A 24,492-nucleotide genomic window follows, 5' to 3' on the forward strand; every position below is an offset into this window, starting at 1 on the left:
TGTTTTATATATTCTGCTGTTTCAGGACATTCAATAGTTATTTTCTTCATTTATTGATTGTAGTTTTATTTCTTTGGTCCTATTTTTTGTCTTATTTGGTTATGTCTGACCAGGTGGGCTGTGTATTCTTTGTTGTTTGCTTCTCTGTGGACACAATACTTTTCACCTCCTTGTCCAATGGGCAGGGCCAGCCGCTCAGCTATGGTGCAGCAGGGCAGTTCTAGCTGAAAGGCAGGGGCTAGGATGGGTTGGTTGTGGCATGTACTGGGGCCGACAGGGTGGGCTGGGAGTCAGCACAAGGCAAATAGTGGCAGGCCGTGCCTGTGCTACTCGGGGGTATAATGCTCAGTGCATGGTACAGGTAGGCAGGAGGGAGGGCAGCAGTTGTGATGTGTGAAACTTAGATGGATATGGGAAAGAAGAGAGAGAGGAGAAACTGGAGCCAAGAAAACAAAACAAAACAAAAAACTGCTGAGGGATCTTGCAGTTGGAGTGGAGAGATGAGAAACTGAGAAATGAAGAAAAATAAAAAGGAAAAAAGAAAAATTAAAAAATAGAAGTGCCCCCAGGGATCCCACTAGCAACCAGGAAGTGGCTCCCTGGCCTTGGGTCATGGCCCGTCAAGTGGTGGAGATTGCACACAGTGCCAGGTACTCAAAAGACAGGAAAAGAAGGAAAGTGGAGAGAAATGGGAAACTGAGAAATCAAGGAAAACAAAAGAAAAAATAAATAAAAAAGAAAGGCCCTCCAGGGATCCCACTGGCATGGCTGCACAGACTGAGGATGTGGATTCCAAGCTGCACAGTACAGCCTGGCTAGAAGAAAAAAAAAATGACAAAAAGAAAAAGAAAGAAAGGACGAAAGAGAAAGAATGAAAGAGAAAGCGAGCAAGAGAGAGAGAGAGAAAAAAGAAAGAAGGAAAGAAAGAAAGAAAAAGAAAGAGAAAAGAAAAGCCCCCAGAGATCCCACTAGTGTGACTGTGCAGACCAGGGAAGTGGCTCCCAAGCCTCACAGTACAGCCTGGCTAGAAAGGGCAGTGATGGAACAAAGTGCCAGGTATTCAGGAGAAAGGAGAAGAAGGGAAGTAGAGAGAGACAAGAAACTGAGAAATGAAGAAAGATAAAAGTAGAAAAAGAAAAAAAAAAAAAGAAATGCCCTAGGGATTCCAGCAACGCAGCTGCGAGGACCAGGGAAGTGGCTCGCAAGCGCACTACAGCCCTGCTAGAAGGGGCTCCCAAGCCTCGAAAAGAAAAAGAAAACAAACAAACAAACCAAAACAAAGAAACAAAAAGGCCCCGGGGATTTCACCAGTGTGGCAGCACGGACTGGGGAAGCAGTTGCCCAGGCAAGCAATGCTTCACAGCCTGTTAGGAAGAGGCAAAGTTGGCACACAGAGCCAGGTGTTGGAGAGAAACGAGGGTCTTTGGAAGAGGTAAAAGACAGGGAAGAAGCCAAAAAGGCAACACCAGCAACAATGAAATGCCACTGAAGAAGCCGGCAGGTGTGGGCAGGGCGAATCCAAGCGGCATGGAGCCAGCGCCTCCCAGGCCACAGTCCACTCCGCTTGCTGGGAAGCTGCGGAGGCCCAGCAAGGGTAAGATGGGTGGGGGTGGGGAAGCGTGTGTTGCTGGTTACCAGGTGTTCTGTTTCCTGCCGGGGCTCCGTGAGGCTGCTTTCTCATACACCCTGCCTGCTGATCTCTGACAGGAGTTTGTTTCTGTTTTATTTAGTTTTTCGAGTCTTTGCTGTGGAGGGACGGTGTGGTACTTCTGTCTATAGTGCCATGTTGGCTCAGCCTCCTTAATTTTAGATTTTAAAGGTATAGTTCTTATCCGTTGTAAAGCTTTTATTTGAGGGAGAATACCTTGACTCAGACCCATTTTTTACAGTACAGAGACAGAAACATTCCCCAGCTATTGGGGAATGGTAAAACAAAACAAAACAAACGACGACAACAACAAACCCCATTTAGAATTCAGTTCATAGTTGTGGAATGAATTTTTAACACTTAAAATATCTTTATGACCTCTAATAATGTGGACACATAAATGAAATAGATTTATAGGCACAAATCTTCAGTTATGTATTTGTAAATTATTAATGAATATTTTTATTTTCATTGTAAATAATCTGAGAAAATACTTATTGGGGGAATTCTTATTGGTTTACACTGGAGATGGTTTTAAACTATTCTTTACATATTTCTTCTCCTTTTTCTGGCAAGGATGCCTTCTTCTTGGGTGCAAAAGTCACGCTGGATAAAGAATGTTTTCTAAATGTAGACAACCTTCTCCTAAAGTTCCCCCCTGAAAAGAAATATAGGAGAGGGTCAAAGCAACAATTTGATGCAGCCAAAGACAAGGTTACGACCACTGACTTCTGCATTCTAAGGACAGAATCACAGGGTTGAGTTTCATTGTGTAAAAAATGAAGGTGGATGGTGCGTTGAATATGATATGGCATGAAGCTGATTAAAAAGGCAGCTGTCACGACTATGATCATTCCTACAGCTTTTCTACGACTTGACAGGTTTTTCTTCATTGAATTTTTCAGTAAGGTCAAAATGATCATTGTGTAGCAGACCGTTATAATAACAAAAGGGATGATGAAGCCAAGAAACAATGACACATAATGTAAGATCAAAACATAATTTTTGGCCTTACTGTCTTTTGGAGGCTCAAAGCACTTGGTATGGTTTTTCTCATCTTTGTAAGATTTGCTCATTAAAAATGGAGAACTGGTCAAAATCACAAAAATCCAAATGCCAATACACACAAACCTGGCTTTTTTCTGTGTAACCAGATTAATGTTCTGGACCGGGAAAACAATTGCAACACACCGGAAAAAGCTCATGGCTGTCATAAAGAAGATGCTACAGTAGAGGTTGACATACAAGGCATAAGTGCTGAGGCGGCACAAAAAGTCACCAAAGAACCAAATGCCTTTATGAACATAATAGACCACACGGAGGGGCAGTGTGCACACACACAGTAGATCTGCCACTGCTAAATTAATCATGTATACTTGGAAGGCTGACTTCTCATGATATGTTTTTATAAGAACATAGAGCACAAAACCATTGCCAAAGAAGCCCACAATGGAGATCATAGAGTACAAGGTGGAATATACTTGATTGCGGAAGTCATCAATAGTGTCATGGCATGTGTTATTACTAGCAGAAGGCACTGTCATATTTATGACATCATCCATGTCCCTAAGAATGTCTGCTTGGTGCCGTGCCTACAATTAAAAAAAAAAAAACTTGTTAATTTTTACCAGACCATAAATTATAGGAATTCCTAATGTTTCATTTCATAGTGTCACTATGTATACTTTTAAAACACAACAGTAAACACTATACTCAACCTCTGCATTATTTCTCAGTTTGCTTCCAAGTTATCTGTCTCTTCCATCATTGGTTCTCTGAACTCAAGTGCAATTGTGGTAAAAAGGGAAAATGCCTGTAGTTAGTTAATCCACTTTTTTTTCGTCAGTCCTGTATTAGGTGTTTTCTCCAAACTGGATGATAGTATGCTATGAGGCACTAGATGGTGCTGTTGAAATTTCTGACACAGCCTTTGAAGAACCACACTTGAAAAAAAATTGATAATTCTTATCATTCCTTACTACGATCATCACCTCTGAATCCATCCTGCTACAAACTCTTTCCAGAATAATTTTTCATACATTACAGCTTTGAATTATGTCATGCCTTTGCTATAAAACCTTCAATCATTCCCCATTGCGTTCAGAATAAGATCCAGACCTCTTAACCTGATATTTAAGGCTCTCTACAAAACCAAAAATAATAATAATAATAATTTTTTTTTCAAATCTGGCTGCATCTTACTTTTCCCAGATTCTCTCTCACTTCTCCCCTTTACACATCCTATAGTTTAATAAAACAACTATTTTGCTACAGGGACATGCCCTGCATGTTTTTCCACCTGCCTGTCTCCTTTTTTGTCTTTTTCTATGGTATTTCTTTTCCAAAAGTGTCCTTTCCTCCATCTATGCTTATGCAAAATATAATAATCCCTTAGCTCAAATTACACCTTCTTGACCGAGCCTTCCCTCAGCCTCTTCCATAGTAATTTCTATCTTTGTTGAACTTCTGCTGTTGGTGGTGGGTGCCATTGAGTCAATTCTGACTCATAGCAACCCCATGTGACAAAGCAGAACTGGCCTCATAGAGTTTTCTTGGCAGCAATCTTTTGGAAGCAGATCCCAGGGCCTTTCTCTTGTGGATCTGTTGGGTGAGTTCGGACCACAAACATTTTGGTTAGCAGTCCAGCACTTAACTGTTGCGCCACCAGTGCTACTTGTTGTACTTCTATGGCACTTTAAATCTATCTTGTATCAATGATTTGTATACAAATGCTATCTTTCCTATCAGGCTGACTGTTGCTGTTGTTGTTAGGTTCCCTCCAGTCACTTCCAACACATAGCAACCATATGTACATAGCAACCATATGTACATCAGAATGAATCACTGCCTGGACCTACACCATCCTCACAAATCGTTGCTATCACTTAAGCTCATCATTGCAGCCACTATGTCAATCCATCTCATTGAGGGTCTTTCTTTTGCTGACCCTCTACTTTGCCAAGCATGATGTCCTCCAGGGACTGGCCCCTCCTGATAACATGTCCAAAGTAAGTTAAAGTCTTGCCACCCTTCCTTCTAATGAGCATTCTGGTTGTGCTCCTTCCAAGACAGATTTGTTTGTTATTTTGGCAGGCCATGGTATATTCAACATTCTTCACCAACACCATAATTTAATGGCATTAATTCTTCTTCCTTCTTCTTTATTTGTTGTCCAGCTTTTGAATGCATATGAGGCAATTGAAAATATCATGGCTCAGGTCAGGTGTACCTTAGTCCTCAAAATGACATCTTTGCTTTTTAACACTTTAAAAAGGTCTTTTGTAGCAGATTTGACCAATGTAAGATGTCGTTTGATTTCTTGACTGCTGCTTCCATGGGCGTTGAGTGTGTATCCAAGCAAAATGAAATCCTTGACAACTGCAGTATTTTCTACGTTTATCATGATGTTTTTTTATTGGTCCACTTGTGAGGATTTTTGTTTTCTTTATGTTGAGGTGCAAACCATACTGAAAGCTGTAGTCTTTGATCTTCATCACTAAGTGCTTCAAGTCCTCTTCACATTCACCAAGCAAGGTTGTGTCATTTGCATATCAAAGGTTATTAATGGGTCTTCTTCCTATCCTGATGCAACTTCTTCTTCACATAGTCCAGGTACTTGGCTTATTTGCTCAGCATACAGATTAAATAAGTACGGTGAAAGGACACAATCCTGACACACACCTTTCCTGATTTTAAACCACGCAGTATCCCCCGTTCTGTTTGAACAACTGCCTCTTGGTCTGTGTACAGGTTCCACGTGAGCACAGTTAAGTGTTCTGGAATTCCCATTTTTCACAGTGTTATCCATAATTTGACATGATCCACACAGTCAAATGCTTTTGCATGGTAAAACAAAACAAAGGTAAACATCTTGCCAGTATTCTCTGCTTTTAGCCAAGGTCCATCTGACATCGGCAATGATACCTCTCGTTCCAGGTCCTCTTCTGAATCTGGCTTGATTTTCTGGCATTTTTCTGTTGATGTACTGATATTAATGATATAGTTCGATAATTTCTTCATTCTGTTGGATCACTTTTCTTTGGAATGGATACAGATACGGATCTCTTCCAGTCTGTTGGCCAGGTAGCTGTCTCCCAAATTTCTTGGCATAGACAAGTGAGCACCTCCGGTGCTGTATCTGTTTGTCGAAACATCTCAATTGTTGTTCCGTCAATTCATGGAGCCTTGTTTTCACCAATGCCTTCAGTGCAGCTTGGACTTCTTTCAGTACCAAGGTTCTTGATCATATGCTACCTCCTGAAATGGTTGAACATCAACCAATTCTTTTTGGTGCAGTGACTCCGTGTATTCTTTCTGACTTCTTTTGATGCTTCCTGAGTAGTTCGATATTTTGCCCATAGAATTCCTCAGTATTGCAACCCGAGGCTTCAATTTTTTCTTCAGTTTTTTTCAGTTTGAGAAATGCCAACAGTGTTGTTCCCTTTTGGTTTTCTATCTCCAGGTCTGTGCACATTTCATTATAATATCTTACTTTGCCTTCTCAAGCTGCCCTCTGAAATCTGTTTAGCTCTTTTACTTCATTTCCTCCATTCATTTTAGTTGATCTATGTTCAACAGCAAGTTTCAGAGTCTCTTCTGGGATCCATTTTGGTCTTTTCTTTCTTTCCTGTCTTTTAATGACCTTTTGCTTTCCTCAGGTATGACGTCCTTGATGTCATCCCACAACTTATCTGGTCTTTGGTCATTAATGTTCAATGCATCAAAACTATTCTTGAGATAGTCTCTAAATTCAAGTGGGATATACTCAAGGTCATACTTTGACTCTCGTGGACTTGTTTTAATTTTCTTCTGTTTCAACTTGAACTTGCATATGAGCAATTGATGGTCTGTTCTGCAGTTTACCCCAGCCTTGTTCTGACTGATGATATTGAGCTTTTCCATCATCTCTTTCCACAGATGTAGTCGATTTGATTCCTGCATATTCCATCTGGCGAGGTCCATGTGTATAGAAAAAAAAATGTGTATAGTCCCTGTTTATGTTGTTGAAAAAAAGTGTTTGCAATGAGTTAGTCATTAGTCTTTCAAAATTCTCTCATGTGATCTCTGGCATTGTTTCTATTGCCAAGGCCATATTTTCATTCTGCTTTGTTTCCAACTTTCACATTCCAATCACCAGAAATTATCATACATCTTGATTGTATATTTGATCAATTTCAGACTGTAGAAGTTGTTAAAAATGTTCAATTTCTTCATCTTTGGCATTAGTGGCTGGTGTGTAAATTTGAGTAATAGTCATATTAACTGGTTTTCCTTCTTGTTGTTGTTCTTAGGTGCCATCCAGTCGGTTCCAATTCATAGTGACCCTATGTGCAACAGAAGGGAACACTGGTGGTCCTGTGCCATTCTCACTATCATTTTTATGTTTGATCCTATTGTTGCAGCCACTGTGTCAATTCATCTCATTGAGGATCTTCCTCTTTTTCATTGACCCTGTACTATTCCAAACATGATGTCCTTCTCCAGGGACTGGTCCCTCCTGATAACATGTCCAAAGTATTTTAGATGATGTCTTGCCATCCTGGCTTCTAATAAGCATCTGTCTGTACTTCTTTCAAGATAGATTAGTTCTTTCTTCTGACAGCCCATGGTATATTCCCAATATTCTTCACCAATATCATAATTCAAAGGCATCAATTCTTCTTCAGTCCTCCTTATTCATTGTCCAGCTTTCACATGCTTATGAGGTGACCAAAAACACCATGGCTTGGGTCAGGAACACCTTAGTCCTTAAAGTGACATCTTTGCTTTTTAACACTTTAAAGAGGTTGTTTGCAGCAGATTTGCCCAATGCAATGCGTCTTTTGATTTCTTGAGTGCTCCTTCCATGGGCGTTGATTGTGGATCCAAGTAAAATGAAATCCTTGACAACTACAATATTTTCTGTTTATCATGATGTTGCTTATTGGCTCAATTGTGGAGATTTTTGTTTTCTTTATGCTGTTGTGTAATCCATACGGAAGGCTGTGGTCTTTGATCTTCATCAGTAAGTGCTTCAAGTCCTCTTCAATTTCAGCAAGCAAGTTTGTGTCATGTGCATATCACAGGTTGTTAATGAGTCTTCCTTGTAGGCTTATGGATATTATCCTAACACTGACCTCATTGTATTAAGGACAGATCTTGAAATGTTCTTTTTGAGGATGACTGCAATGCCAGTCCTCTTGTTTATGAATAAAAACCCACTCCACACAGGGCCTAGCATATATGTACCTTGCTCATAAATACTCAATAAGTTAATTTAATGAATGAACAAATGAATGATGAAACAAGTTTATCATTTGAAGGTATTATCATTTGAATCTTTAGAGTTATGTTCTCATTCTAATATAATTCAAAAGCGTTACAGCTTCAGAGCCTGAAGTTATTCTGTAAGTAAATTGCTTCCAAAAGTATTAAGGAAGGTACTAAATCATAAGGATAATCATAAGGTTAAAACACATCTATACCATTGACACAGACTAAACCAAAGACAAACCAAACCCAGTGCTGTCGAGTCAATTCCGACTCATAGCGACCCTATAGGACAGAGCAGAACTGCCCCATAGAGTTTCCAAGGAGCGCCTGGCGGGTTCAAACTGCCGACCCTTTGGTTAGCGGCTGTAGCACTTAACCACTATGCCACCAGGGTTTCTGACGCAGGCTAAGCATTTGTTTGTTTTATTTAAATCTCTTAAATATTATAAATAATCTTGAAATTTCCAGTTCTTTGAATGAAAGATGCCAAATAAAAGTAATAAATAACTTAATGAAAACATGCAAAGAGACATATGATCTTTAGTCCTATTAATACACTTCCCAACCTTTACTGAACAAAACAAGCTTTTCTAGAAATTTTTATATTTAGGTTCAATTGTTTATTTACAATTGTAATTCAAGGCAATGCCTCATATTAAACCATAAAAGAAGCCTGTAAAAATTATAAACAATTAATGAGTCCTAGCCCTAGAGATGCAGTGGTTAAGAGCTACAGCAAGCTAAGGCTGCTAACCAAAAGATGGGCAGTTTGAATCCACCATCTGCTCCTTGGGAACCCTATGGGGCAGTTTTACTCTGTCCTATGGGGTGGCTATGAGTTGGAATTGACTTGACGGCAACAGGTTTTTTTTGGTTTAGAGGAGTAGAGATCATTCCGTCCAAGCCACTCATTAGCTTTACTTGTCTTAAACAATATTTAATTTTTATAGAATTTAATGAGAGCCTCCCACAATGTGACACACACGATGTGGATATAGAGATGCCTAAACCCCATCCCTGCATTCAAACAGCTCATACTAGTGGTGGAAAGGAGTGATAGCACAAAAAAGTGGATTGATTCAATACAATATAGTAAGAGACATTTTAGCGCAAAAGGGTCATTAATTCATTAACAAAAGAGAGTATAAACATAAATGGAACTAATTTTGTTTTAGTGTAGTTGATGAAGGTAGTTACTTTGTTAAGATAACTAGCAAGTTGAAAAGGCAAGTTTCACTTTGAAAATGGAGCCATACCTGTCGATGGAATTGCAATCCCCTTCACAAGTGTCCCTGGTTAGTGGTCAGTGCTTCTTATGGTACAATATCAAAGGAAGTCCAAGCTGAAATCATAAGATTAAAAAGGAAGTTGGAGTTTAGGAGCAGTCCAGAGAGGTCATGGTAGCTTAACAGCCTTAAACACAGATCCAGGGTTTAAGATGGGAGATCAAAGCTTTATTGACACTGGATTGCATGCCTCCTTCTTTTCCTTCCATCCAGTGTTATATCCCCAAGAGGAAAATTTGAAATACAGACCAGGTCTGATCACAGATATTTGCTGGTGTGTGCACATAATTTCTGTACCTAAAGATGAACACAGTATTGTAAACCTCTCTTCTCTCCATGAAATCATGATATTTCCCTGATTTTTTCTTCTAAACAGCCAAGGAAGAAATAATTTGGAAGTTCACATCCAAGGATCTAGTTTACTAGGGAAAGAGTTACAAGGTTAAAAATATCAAGTATATCTGCCTGGGATGGCTTAAGGACAGTTTACCTTGAAAGAAGGATGGCTTAAAGGATCTTGGACTCTTCTCCTTATAAACTCATAACAGCATTTATTATTTAATATCACTAATTTGGCATATATTATGTATCTTCAGATATTAACTGTCTTGTTGCCTTTATAGTTAAACTATATCAAAGAATATAACAAAGTATTATAAAAATCTCCAAGGAATGAGCAGAGAAAGGCTTTCTTCAAGCATTAGCAGCTGGGACAACATTCCTCTAAATTTTTGTTGCCCTGTGGCAACTTTCATTGCTGTTTTCAAGATCCCCAGAGGCTGGAAACTTTTCTGTTTTTCTGTGGTCCCAGTGCCAACAAAATAAACACTCTCCTGTAGTTTATTTTTAGCAAGTAGAAACAGGCTGGAACTTTCCAAAGAAAATCTACTGGAAAAAAAAAATCTTGGAAATTAAAAGAAAAAAATGCAAAAATATAAAACATAGTCAAGTTTTGAAAGTAGAAACTTGAACCTTCATCTATAGTATTTCTCTTTGAATCCATCCTGTACTCAGATAATAATTTTTCAGATCTCTATACATTAATAAAGATGTACTAAATGAATGTTGAGTATTAAAAACCATTTCTGATTCTGAAATTATATGATTCCAAAAAAAGAGATTATTCATCTTACCTATGGATAAAATTAACCTTGGTTCTGTCACAGCTTTTTATTTAGAAGATCAGGGAGCTTGTCATCACATGGAACAAGAAAGAGAGTTTATGAATTTCTAACACCCATCTATGAGAAGTACTAGTGTACTAACATATTAATTACCCATTTCCATGGTGGCTGTGCAATTACAATTTAGCACAATTTTTACATGCACAGGAGAGGTTGGAGGTTTGTATACACCTAGAGGTGCCTAGAGGTGCCTCAGAAAAAGGCCTGGCAATCTATTTCCCAAAAATCCGTCATTGAAAACCTTTTGGAGCACAGTTCCACTCTGACACACACAGGGTCACCATGAGTTGGAATCAACTTGATGGCAATTGATTTAGCTTTTGGTCATATGCACAAATGAGTAAATGTTGCATTGTCTGGGCAACAGTGTAATGGTTTCTCAAGTTTGGGATTCTGAGGGGTCTTCTATAGCTTCTTTATAAATTCTGAGATTTGCGCATAGCAGGAACTCAATACTTTCACTCCTTGCCCCTCTTTTCCTTTTCAGTTTTTTTTTGAGGATTCTTGTCTCTGACAAGGCACTTCTGCCAAAAGACTTTACCGTTCTTATCTGAGTAATTGGGTGGGTGAAGGGGAGGTGATAAAGTGAGAGTATGGATATATGAGTTCTGATTTCATTTGTTTAAATCAGGGGTTACTCAGACTTTTTATTTGGTTTATCTTAAGTTCAATTCAGTTCAGGTCAATAAACATTTACGGAGACCCTATTCTTACAAAAGAGAGGATACTCTCTTTCCATCAGCCCTCTGCCTCTATTGAACCTATAACCTGGCCAATCTCTAGTAAATGAGGTAAGTAAGAGAGCCCAGAGATATTATAAGCATATTAGTTCCCAATTCATATACCATACAACTTTATTGTTGCTGAAATCTAATTACATATGTGCTTTCTAAGTAGGTCCAGGTACAGCTGGTGATCCCCAGGTATCCCTAGGTAGACCCCAGGCTGGTGTCATCTACTAAATGAAGATGGTAATAGTGCCTCTTTTTTGTTCCTAGACAAACAAAAAAGCCATTCCTGATTCTCTCAACCCAATTTAATATTTCTCTTCTTTGAACTCCTACAATATTTTGTTTGCCCTTTCTTGATAATTTTCATTTATTGGTTTGTGTCATAGTCATCTGTGTGGTCATTGAAATTTCACTTCTCCATCCTTCCCAAACCAGTATCACTAGACTGAAAGGTCAATAACATGTATTTGTCATCTGCTATACATAGTACAGTATATATATATATTTTATACATAGTACAGTGCCTTTTAAATATCGATTGGTTTGAATTGTCATTTCATTGATATCCTATCAAAACCAGAGAGAATCCTTTCATGGAGAAAGGCAATGGTCATGGTGGAAAATTCATGGAATTGGTAGATCAAAGATCTAGATTGTACCTCTGGTTCTGGTGGTTGATTGATTGTATGATTTGGGGAAAATTACCTCCCAGCTCCATGATCTCTTCACTTATCTGTAATATAACAGGGTTGAATTATATGTTCTCTAAAGTTTCTTCCAGTCTGACATTCTATAAATCTATAAAGATAAAGGTATGCATTTTTTGTTTCCATTTTGTTTTGTCTTTTGCTTGGCTTAGTTTTGATCTTGGTCTTGGAAAAAAAAGAGCTAATTAGGATAAGAGATCTATGGCTTTATTAGAGAGGAACATGGGCATAAGTAGTTTGAGAGCTTGATTTAAAATTAGGTGTTCCCTGAGCTACATTTCTTTCAAGTGAACATCATTCACTTCATTCCTCTTTGAATGTATCAGCTGTGCTCAGTGTACAGCGTTGGTTAGGTCCCCTAAGTAGTGCAATAGTCTTAGACTTGAGGGTAGTTTCTAAATTAAGTGCTATTTTTTTATGATTTAAAGTTGTCCCACTTGCCAGGGCCCACAGGTTCTGTTCTTTGTCCTTTTTTTGTTTTACAAGTTACAACATCTCTGATTTTGACAGTAGGATCACTATTCTTCAGGTCTTCTAAGAGAAAAACTCCTCATCTTTGATAGTTTCTTCTTTATCATTCCTTATATAAAGTACATATTTCTGCTTGATCATATGGCTTCAGGGTTCCAGAACCAATAATTCATCCATCTATATCTTAGCTGATGCCTGAAATCTATTTGGCAGAGCTTCTAAGAGATTTTGACTCTTGTTAAAGTCATATTGTCTTTAGGAATGTCAAGTTCCAAATTTATCAGACCCTGTCATCTCAGTTAGATGGAAGAAGTCTGGGATGGTTTTGTTAAAGCTGATGGAGGAAAAAGGAAAAGAGCAGGAAGGCATTGGATATTTGAGACCTGAAGACACTGAAGTTAAAATTACAGATGGAGAAAACAGCATAGATACAGGAAGCTGGGAGTGAAGGGAAGAGGGATCTGACTCCTTCCCAATTTTGCCCAGTTCCAGCCAACCTTTATCCAGTCTGGTACCAAGTTTTGATTGTTCTTTCTCCTCTCTATTCCTCTTCATTCTTACCGCTGCTTATTCAGTTCTGACTCTCATTGTCTCAAACATATATGACTTACAATAGCCTTCTGCTGTTCACATGCATCTTCCTTTAGCCATGCATGCTGAAATGTGTAAATTTCCTGGAGTAGTATTTCATGTCCCCTTAACTTTGGGGCTTTTTCTTATCAAAATTATCTTGCACACTACTGCTAGACTAGTCATCCTTAACCCTTGGTTTCACCCTGTCTTTTACTCAAGAACCTGCAAATGACTGTAATCAAGTCCCAATTTTATATTTCAGGCAGCCCTCTCCACAATCTGACCCTAGCCTCCTATTCAACCTTTTGTCCCACAGAGAAAAGTAAGACTGACAGAGGCCAAACAAGTCTTACTATCTGGAGAAAGGAGAAATCCACTAGTAAGGATAGCTTAGGTGTCTCAGAAAGAGAACCTTGGAACAAGTGGCAACTTTTTGATGTGAAATTATCCAATATGCCATATGATGAAAGTGAAAACTCGAAGTATTGGAATAGTGACTCTTGGGAAAACTTGGTTCAGAAACACATTGTCCTAACATGCTGGCTTAAAATTCTGATTGTGTTCACAGGCATATCCCTTGAGTGCAGTATAATGACTCAACAACGTCAGCCAATATTTTTGTTTTTCAGATGTGCTATTTTGTCCTGAGACCGTATCTTGAAGTACGTACAAAAGTTCAGCTTCTTTTTATGTCATCTTCTCAACATTTACAAGTAACCATCATTCCCACTCCCCCTCCATCCCCCACCTTTGTCCAGCCCTGCCCCACCTGAACCATCTTTTGAGCAATGAAACACTCTTTTGACATTGTTATTTATATAATCTAAAAAAAAAATCATGAACCTTTTTTGTTTCCCTATAAATAATATTCTGGAAGGAAGTCAAGTGTACCTGAGGTATCCAAGAACCCTAATTAGGGGAGATGCCAGGGACAACTCTCACCGCCTGGATAAGCAGTGGGAATTTGTTTGCTTTCATGCATCTGGAGTCTAAAAATTATCTTAAGAGTTGACCTCAATTCTGAATTTGGTTCCCAGAAGGCTGTGAGAAAAACTTTTAAAATATAAGAACAGGAGGCGGAGCCAAGATGGCGGAATAGACAGATGCTTCCAGTGAGCCCTCTTTACAACAAAGACCCGAAAACAAGCAAAACAGTATATTTGTGATAAGCTGGGAGCCCTGAGCTTCAAAGGCAAGCTTAGAAAATGAACTGAGGGGCAGGGGGAGGAAGAGACCATTTGGAAGCGGAGAGGAGTTACTGGACCTGAATCGCGGAGAGCCCTCAGGCACCATTTCTGGAGCGGCAGCAGCGGTGGCAGGCTGGTACTAGCATTCAGCCACAGTTTCCTCAGGGAGAAGCAGCCAGCCACACAGCCCACTCACACCTCCAGAACCTAAGGAGAACGGCACTCTCGGCAAAAACTAAGTACTTGCGTATATTTTAACGTGCCTCCCCCCCACTAACCAACTTCAGTGGCTGAATTCCCTGGGCCTGAGATAGACGCTGTTGAGCACCTAGAGCCATCCTCCTGGCCTTGGGAAGGAAAAAAAAATTTGCAACTGGGGGAAAAAGAAAATTTGCTAGCTTCACTAACTGGGGGAGCTCAGGACAGAAGCAGCACCTGTCCAGGCATAAACCGTCCATGGACTTTGAACACCCTTCCATTCTGCATGGACCTGTGTGGGCCTATTTTGGGACAACAGGCCCTTGCTGGCAGACTCCAACCATTTCAGGTGTGTGGTGAAGAGGTGGGTGTTTGATGTTTGACATTGCTTTTTCTTATTAAACAAGGTCCCCACCTACCCACATCAGGGGTCTAAGGACTGGTAGCTCCACTCAGGTCACCCAGTCACCCACGACAGGGGTCCAAAGATAACTGGTACCTCCCTGTTCTTACAAACAAAAACTTTGGGTGCCCATGGGCCCTCTGCAGAACCCACCCACGAGCATGCTCTAGGGAACAGAGACATGTTTTCCTCAGAGACACTTGGAGGTCGGTTCTCAGCCCCCTGCCTTGTTCAGAGCATGCCCTCCTGCTGCAGTCAGATACTGGTATATACGCTAATCACCCCTGCCCCTCTAAGACTGTAGGACAGAGCCTGTAAAACACACTTGATGATCAGCTACCTGGAAACCTGAGCTGAATTTATAAAAGAAAAATGAATGGACTCCTAGACTGAAATACATGATAACAGCACTAGACATCTGGGGCCAGGACGTCAGAGATCCAAAGGTGAAAATAATCAAGGTAGCTCACTCAAGCAACCCATAGGGGTATACCAAAGCAAAACTAAGCAAGAAGCTATGACACAGTAAGCAAGCACAAACTAATACAATAACTTATAGATGGCTTGGAGACACAGGTCAATATCAAGTCACATAAAGAAACAGACCATGATCACCTCAACAGGCTCTCAAAACAAAGAATCCAGGGATCTTCTACATGAAAGTGCATTCCTGGAATTACCAGATGCATAATAGAAACGTTTAATATCCAGAATCCTTCAAGACATCAGGAAGGAAATAAGACAATATGCCGAACAAGCCAAGGAACACACAGATAAAGCAACTGAAGAAATTAGAAAGATTATTCAGGAACGTAATGAAAAGTTTAATAAGCTGGAAAAGTCCATAGACAGGCAGCAATCAGAAATTCAGAAGATTAACAATAAAATTACAGAAGTAGACAACTCAACAGAAAGTCAGAGGATCAGATTGAGCTAGTAGAAGCCAGAATTTCTGAACTCAAAGATAAATCACTTGGCACTAATATATTTGAAGAAAAGTCAGATAAAAGAATTAAAAAAAATGAAGGAATCTTAAGAATCCTGTGGGACTCTATCAAGAGAAATAACCTATGAGTGATTGGAGGACCAGAACAGGGAGGGATAACAGAACATACAGAGAAAATTGTTGAAGATTTGTTGGCAGAAAACTTCCCTGATATCATGAAAGATGAGAAGATATCTATCCAAGATGCTCATCGAACTCCACATAAAGTAGATGTTAAAAGAAAGCCACCAAGACATATTATAGTCAAACTTGCCAAAACCAAAGCTAAAGAGAGACTTATAAGAGCAGCGAGGGATAAACAAAAAGTCACCTACAAAGGAGAGCCACTAAAAATAAGCTCGGACTACTTGGCAGAAACCATGCAGGCAAGAGGTCAATGGGATGACATATTTAAAAAACTGAAGGAAAAAAATTGCCTGCAAAGAATCATATAACCAGCAAAACTGTCTCTTAAATATGAAGGTGAAATTAAGACATTTCCAGATAAACACAAGTTGAGGGAATTCGTAAAAACCAAACCCAAACTAGAAGAAATACTAAAGGGAGTTCTTTGGTTAGAAAATCAATAATATCAGGTATCAACCCAAGACTACAACACTGGGCAGAGCAACCAGAAGTCAACCCAGACAGGGAAATCCAAAAAAACAAACCAAGATTATATAAAAAAAAACCCAAAACAGGGTAACAGTGATGTAATTATAAAAAAGAAAACAACATTAGCAAAATAAAGAAGGACTAAGAAATGTAATCATACACCTTCCATATGGAGCGGAAGATACGGTGATACAAAGAAATAAAAGTTAGGTTTAAATTTAGAAAAATAGGGGCAAATAATAAGGTAACCACAAAGGAGACAAACTACCCTAATCATCAAAATAAGATACAAGAAAAAAATAGAGACACTGCAGAAACAAAATCAACAACAACAAATACGAGGAAAGGACAATATATAAAGATAATCTACTCAGCAAATAAAATTAAGTGGGAAAAAGAAACTGTCAACAACACACAAAAAAGACGTCAAAATGATACCACTACATTCATACCTATCCGTAATTACCCTGAATGTAAATGGACTAAATGCACCAATAAAGAGACAGAGAGTGGCAGAATGGATTAAAAAACAAGATCCGTCTATATGCTGCCTACAAGACACACACCTTAGGCTTAGAGACACAAACAAACTAAAACTCAAAGGATGGAAATAAATACATCAAGCAAACAACAATCAAAAAAGAGCAGGAGTGGCAATATTAATTTCTGACAAAGCGACTTTAAAGTTAAATCCATCATAAAGGATAAGGAAGGACACCATATAATGATTAAAGGGACAATACACCAAGAAGATATAACCATATTAAATATTTATGCACCCAATAACAGGGCTGCAAGATACATAAAAAACTCTACCAGCATTGAAAAGTGAGATAGACAGCTCCACAATATTAGTAGGAAACTTCAAGACGCCACTTCCGTTGAAGGACAGGACATCCAAAAAGAAGCTCAATAAAGACACGGAAGATCTAAATGCCACAATAAACCAACTTGACCTCATACACATATACAGAACACTCCACCCAACAGCAACCAAGTATATTTTCTTTTCTAGTGCCCATGGAACATTCTCTAGAATAGACCACATATTAGGGCATAAAGCAAGCCTTAGCAGAATCCAAAACATCGAAATATTACAAAGCATCTTTTCTGACTACAAGGCCATAAAAGTGGAAATCAATAACAGGAAAAGCAGAGAAAAGAAATCAAACACTTGGAAACTGAACAATACCCTGCTCAAAAAAGACTGGATTATAGAAGACATTAAGGAGGGAATAAAGAAATTCAGAGAATCCAATGAGAATGAAAACACTTCCTATCAGAACCTTTGGGACACAGCAAAAGCAGTGCTCAGAGGCGAATTTATATCAATAAATGCACACATCCAAGAAGAAGAAATGGCCAAAATCAAAGAATTATCCCCACAACTCGAACAAATAGAAAGAGAGCAACAAAAGAAACCCTCAGGCACCAGAAGAAAACAAATAATAAAAATTAGAGCTGAACTAAATGAAAGAGAAAACAGAAAAACAATAGAAGGAATTAACAAGACCAAAAGCTGGTTTTTGAAAAAATTATCAATATTGATAAACCACTGGCCAAACTGACAAAAGAAAAACAGGAGAGGAAGCAAATAACACTAATGAAAAATGAGGTGGGCTATATTACAACAGACCCAACTGAAATTAAAAGAATCATATCAGATCACTATGAAAAACTATGCTCAAACAAATTTGAAAACCGAGAAGAAATGGATGAATTCCTAGAAACACACTACCTACCTAAACTAACGCAGAGGTAGAACAACTAAATAGACCCATAACAAAAGAAGAGAATGAAAAGGTAATCAAAAAACTCCCAACAAAAAAAAAGCCTTGGTCTGAAGCGCTTCACTGCGGAGTTCTACCAAACTTTCAGAGAAGAGTTAACACCACTACTACTAAAGGTATTTCAAAGCATAGAAAAGCATGCAATACTACCTAACCCATTCTATGAAGCCAGCATATCCCTGATACCAAAACCAGGTAAAGAAACCACAAGAAAAGAAAATTATAGACCTATATCCCTCATGAAGGTAGATGCAAAAATCCTCAACAAAATTCCAGCCAATAGAATTCAACAATATATCAAAAAAAATAATTTACCATGACCAAGTGGGATTGAAATCAGGTATGCAGGGATGGTTCAACATTAGAAAAACAATTAATGTAATAGACCACATAAATAAAACAAAAGATAAGAATCACATGATTTTATCCATTGGCGCAGAAAAGGTATTTGACAAAGTTCAATACTCATTCATGATAAAAACTCTCAGCAAAATAGGAATAGAAGGAAAATTCCTCAACATAACAAAGGGCATTTATACAAAGCAGATAGCCAACATCACCTTCAATGGAGAGAGCCTGAAAGCATTCCCATTGAGATCGGGAACAAGACAAGGATGCCCTTTATCACCACTCTTATTCAACATTGTGCTGGAAGTCCTAGCCAGAGAAATTAGGCTAGATAAGGAAATAAAGGGCATCCAGACTGGCAAGGAAGAAGTCAAAGTATCTCTATTTGCAGATGACATGATCTTATACATAGAAAATCCTAAGGAATCCTCAAGAAAACTACTGAAACTAATAGAAGAGTTCATCAGTGTCGGGATGCAAGATAAGCATATAAAAATCAGTTGGATTTCTCTACACCAACAAAAAGACCATCGAAGAGGAAATCACCAAAGCAATGCCATTTACAGTAGCCCCCAAGAAGATAAAATACTTAGGAATAAATCTCACCAGAGATGTAAAAGACATACAAAGAAAACCACAGTCACAGTACACTTCTGCAAGAAACCAAAAGAGACTTACATAGTGGAAAAACGTACCTGGCTCATAGATAGAAAGACTTAACATTACTAAAAATGTCCATTCTACCAAAAGCAATATATACATTTAATGTAATTCCGATCCAAATCCCAATGACATTCTTTAATGAGATGGAGAAAGAAATCACCAACTTCATATGGAAGGGAAAGAGGCCCTGGATAAATAAGGCATTACTGAAAAGAAGAACAAAGTGGGAGGCCTTAGTTTACCTGATTTTAGAACCTATTATACCGCCACAGCAGTCAAAACAGCCTGGTACTGGTACAACAACATTTACATAGATCAATGGAACAGAATTGAGAATCCAGACATAAATCCATGCACATATGAGCAGATGATATTTGACAAAGTCCCCAAAACAGTTAAATGGGGAAAAGACAGTCTTTTTAACAAATGGTGCTTGCATAACTGGATATCCATCTGCAAAAGAATGAAACAAGACCCATACCTCACTCCATGCACAAAAACTAACTGGAAATGGATCAAAGACCTAAATATAAAATCTAAAATGACAAAGATCATGGAAGAAAAAATAGGGACAATGTGCGGAGCCCTAATACAGGGCATAAACAGCATACAAAATGTTATTAACAATGCAGAAGGAAAACTAGATAACTAAAAAAAAAAATAACTGGGAGCTCCTAAAAATCAAACACCTATGCTCATCCAAAAACTTCACCAAAAGTGTAAAAAGACTACCTACAGACCGAGAAAAAGTTTTTAGCTATGACATTTCCGATCAGCATCTGATCTCTAAAATCTACGTGATACTGCAAAAATTCAATTGCAAAAAGACAAATAAGCCTATTAAAAAATGGGCAACAGATATGAATAGATACTTCACTAAAGAAGACATTCAGGTAGCTAACAGATACATGAGGAAATGCTCAGGATCATTAGCCATTAGAGAAATGCAAATCAAAACTACAATGAGATTTCATCTTACTCCAACAAGGCTGGCATTAATCCAAAAAACACAAAATAATAAATGTTGGAGAGGCTGTGGAGAGATTGGGACACTTCTACACTGCTGGCGGGAATGTCAAATGGTACAACCACTTTGGAAATTGATTGGGCACTTCCTTAAAAAGCTAGAAATAGAACTACCATACGATCGAGCAATCTCACTCCTCAGAATGTATCCCAGAGGAGCAAGAACCTTTACAAGAACAGATATATGCACACTCATGTTTATTGCAGCACTGTTTACAATAGCAAAAACATGGAAGCAACCAGGGTGCCCAACAATGGATGAATGGATAAATAAATTGTGGTATATTCACACAATGGAATACTATGCATCGATAAAGAACAGTGAGGAATCTGTGAAACATTTCATAACATGGAGGAACCTGGAAGGCATTATGCTGAGTGAAATTAGTCAGTTGCAAAAGGACAAATATTGTATAAGACCACTATCATAAGAACTTGAGAAATAGTTTAAACTGAGAAGAAAACATTCTTTTGTGGTTATGAGAGGAGGGAGGTTAGGAGGGTGGGAGGGGGATTCACTAATTAGTTGGTAGATAAGAACTACTTTAGGTGAAGGGAAAGACAACACACAGTACAGGGGAGGTCAGCACAACTGGACTAAACCAAAAGCAGTTTCCTGAATAAACTGAATGCTTTGAAGGCCAGCGTAGCAGAGGCAGGGGTTTGGGGACCATGAATTCAGGGGACGTCTAAGCCAATTGGCAAAATAAAATCTAATAAGAAAACATTCTGCCTCGACTTTGAAGAGTGGCCTCTGGGGTCTTAAATGCTAGCAAGCTGCCATGTAAGATGCACCCATTGGTCTCAACCCATCTGGATCAAAGGAGAATGAAGAACACCAAGGACACAAGGCAATTATGAGCCCAAGAGACAGAAAGGGCCACATGAACCAGAGACTACATCATCCTGAGACCAGAAGAACTAGATGGTGCCCGGCTAGAACTGATGACTGCCCTGACAGGGAACACAACAGAGAACCCCTGAGGGAGCAGGAGACCAGTGGGATGCAGGCCCCAAATTCTCATAAGACCAGACTTCATGGTCTGACTGAGACTGGAAGGACCTCGGTGGTCATGGCCCCCAGACCTTCTGTTGGCCCAGGAGAGGAACCATTCCTGCAGCCAACTCTTCAGACATGGATTGCACTGGTCAATGGGTTGGAGAGGGATGCTGATGAGGAGTGAGCTTCTTGGATCAGGTGGACACTTGAGACTGTGTTGGCATCTTCTGCCTGGAGGGCAGATGAGAGGGTAGAGGGGGTTAGAAGCTGGCAAAATGGACGGGAAAAGAGAGAGTGGAGGGAGAGAGCGGGCTGTCTCATGGTGGGGGTAATTGGGAGTATGTAGCAAGGTGTATATGTTTTTATGTGAGAGACTTACCTGATTTGTAAACTTTCACTTAAAGCACAATGAAAATTATTTAAAAAAAAAACCCCAAAATATAAGAACATCTGTATTTATTAATCTAAATTAGGGGACTTTGTATTACTGATTGCACTTTGTTGAAGTAAAACAAATTACTAGACTTTTATTTGGGGGAAAGGGATTCATTTATTTGCATTGTTAGGGGCCTGGGGGACTAAAATGGTCCACATTAGGGAAGATTGAAAATGTACACTGAGCCTACTTTGCTTTCCAAACTACGGAAATGTAATGGAAAAATTCAAAATTAGAGGAAAGAGATCATAGTTTATTTTAAGGTTAGTTTTTTGTTTTAAAAATATACCTTTTGAAAGGTAGATTTGAGCAATGGTTTTGAGCAGGTAGAAGAAAGTCTCTTCAGTTCACAGCATAAGATGGCAACAGGACTGTAGTTATTTAATTTCCCTGAAAAATTCCACATTAAGGTTATAAACTTTAGTTATTTTAAAGTTTAGAATTTGAAAAAATGTCCAAATAGAAAATCTTCAGTTTAGGTTTTTAAATAAGAATGAGACTTACATAAGTAGCAGAGGACATATTCTATTTTGCCAAGTTGCTTCTGCAATGAGAAAGACACATTTCAATTCTTGTCCTATTGACTGACCATCTATCTAATGATTTGTAATTGTCCTTATTCTTCCTGGAAGTCCTAGTGGCATAGCGGCTAAGTGCTCCAGCTGCTAAGCAAAGGGTCGGTAGTTCAAATCCGCCAGCTCTCCTTGGAAACTCTATGGGGCAGTTCTACTATGTTCTGTACGGTCGCTATGAGTCGGAATTGACTCCACGGCACTGGGTTTTTTTTTTTTTTGGGTATTCTTCCTTGCTTGTATTTCTTGCTAGCTATGTGGAATTTTCAACCTGCATGATCTATGTAGGTTGAGGTAGTACCAAACAGATACCACTTATTGTATGGTTATAGAGAAGAACTTGAGATCTACCTTGTCTGAGCATGGGAAGATTTTGTGAAAGACGAAGTCAAACAATTTTGCCTTTCCTGATGGATCCATCATCTCTGAATTTCACTTTGAGATTATTTTTAGTTTTATTCTATACCATCTCTTCTTTATTTCAAAGTCTCCATTACATAAGCGAAGACTTATTTTTAGTATTCTAAACTACTCCTCCTTCAAGGAAGGAGAAAAATACAGCTTAATTTTTTCTACTGAAGCAATATCAATGTGGATATAGTGGCAAAAACACAATAGGCTTTGAACCAGAATAGGTCTGAGTTTGAATCATGGTTTTTCCACTTACTAGCTGTGTGAGCTTGAGTAAGTTATTTAACCTCTATGATACTGTTTTCTAATCTGTAAAATGAAAATAATAAAGGAAAGATCAAAAGAGTATCAAAGGGAAATAGGGAGAAAAAAACAAACAAAAATGTGTAGTATTATATTATGGAAGCAAAAGAGCAGTTTTAAGAAAGGATGTGGACATTAGTTTCAAACGTTTCCAAAGGATCAAAGAGAAATGAAGTTCATGAAGAGGCAATTGGTGGTAGACTTGGAAAAAACATTTCAATAGAATTTTGAGTATAGAGTATTGGGTTAAAACTTTTAATCAGATTTTTTGGCCTCCATTAGGCAGTCATCATAAAAAAAAAACAGAAAAAAGGATGAAAGAACATGTATTAATTTTCTATTGCTGCATAACAAATTATCACAAACTTAAAACAACACCCACTTATTTCCTCAGTTTCTGTGGGTCAGGAGTCAAGATATGAGTCAGTTGCGTCCTCTGCTCAAGGTGTCAGCCTGGACTGTGATAGCATCTGAGGTTTGGGGTCCCCTTCCAAGATCATTAGTTCTTAGCAGAATTTAATTCCTTGTGGTTGTGATTGAAGTCCCATTTTCTTGCTGGCTGTTGGCCAGGGACCACTTTCAGCTCCTAGAGGCTGCCCTCAGGTCCTTGCCACATTACCCACTCTTCTTACAACATGGCTGTTTGCTTTTTTCCAGGCCACGAGGAGAGATATCTGTCTCTTCAAATCTTTGTGACTTCTCTCTCTGACATCTAGACTTTTAAAAAGCTTAACTAATTAGGTCAGGCCCACTCAAGATAATCTCCTTTTTGATTGACTGTAAGTCAACTGATCAGTAACCTAACCACAGAAGTGAAATCCCCTCATATTCATACGGCCCGCCCACACGTAAGGGGTGGCGATTATATAAGGTTTGTACACCAGTATGTAAAAATCCTGGGGGCCAGCTTAGATTTCTGCCTACCAAAGAAGGAATGACTAGGAGTGTTTCCTAGAGAGGTGGGCCAAAGCCAAGCTAGCAAAATCTGCAAGAGAATGGCAACAATGGAAGTGTGGATTTATAAATACAATTGTAGGGGTGATTGGATAAAGTGTTTCAAGTGGGTGTTCATTTTATCTCAGACATTTTTTTTTCTGGCAAGGTGGGAGTGAAACAGTGTATAGTTTGTATATAAATGTTCCAACAGACAGGGTTTAGCAAAAAAAAAAAAATCTGGCTTGAGTCCAGGTAAAGTCTCCAAAATTATGACAGTTATGACAGAATTATGGGCATACAGATGAAGGTTCTCAGATAAAGGAAATTTCATACAGTATTGAAAGAAGTTCTTGGAAAAAAGGCACAAGATTCCATTAAAGAAGAATCCAACAGGGAAAAGAAGACCAGCCAGTTGCCTGATATCCTTACCTTTGAGCGGAAAGGAAACTAACTTATTTATCTGATTGTTACAGGTAATAAGAATGTAAATTACATTCTCATTAGGAACAAATAAATTATTGAAACTTTGGCAAGAAGATCCTCAGGTATCTGCTCTTAGTGAGTAGTGTGAATTGAAAGTAGCTCATAATCATATGCTCACAAGATCAGTTTATGTTAAGTACTAACAAATATTAATAAAGAATTAAGCTGGCTTTATAAAGAGAAGAGCTCTGTAGCATGATTTAAAATTTTATAAAACATACTTCATAATAAAGCAGGAAAATACAGCCTAAATATAGAATTTATTATTTTCTGCCTAATACTAT

The 24,492-nt window shown here is 38.6% G+C and overlaps 1 protein-coding gene across 9 annotated transcripts in view; it reads right to left on the minus strand.

Moving 5' to 3' along the window:
* Positions 1 to 1,815: 1,815 nt before the first annotated feature.
* CYSLTR1 (cysteinyl leukotriene receptor 1) overlaps positions 1,816 to 24,492 on the minus strand; it is a 58,001-nt gene continuing 35,324 nt past the window's right edge. For 2 of the 9 annotated variants that reach the window (XM_064278589.1, XM_064278591.1), the window contains 3 exons: positions 10,320 to 10,376; positions 9,157 to 9,242; positions 1,816 to 3,240 (listed from right to left, as the gene is read on the minus strand). In XM_064278589.1, coding sequence (XP_064134659.1) covers positions 2,188 to 3,210 — 1,023 coding nt within the window. In that variant the 5' untranslated portion in view covers positions 3,211 to 3,240; positions 9,157 to 9,242; positions 10,320 to 10,376 and the 3' untranslated portion in view covers positions 1,816 to 2,187. Of the gene's footprint in view, positions 3,241 to 9,156; positions 9,243 to 10,319; positions 10,377 to 21,153; positions 21,299 to 21,792; positions 21,894 to 22,007; positions 22,048 to 24,492 lie in introns of all 9 variants that reach the window. The other 7 variants (XM_064278586.1, XM_064278588.1, XM_064278587.1 and 4 more) reach the window with 7 other exon arrangements.

The sequence above is a fragment of the Loxodonta africana genome, chromosome X, assembly GCF_030014295.1.
Source record: "Loxodonta africana isolate mLoxAfr1 chromosome X, mLoxAfr1.hap2, whole genome shotgun sequence".
In the NCBI taxonomy this organism is placed as follows: Eukaryota; Metazoa; Chordata; class Mammalia; order Proboscidea; family Elephantidae; genus Loxodonta; species Loxodonta africana.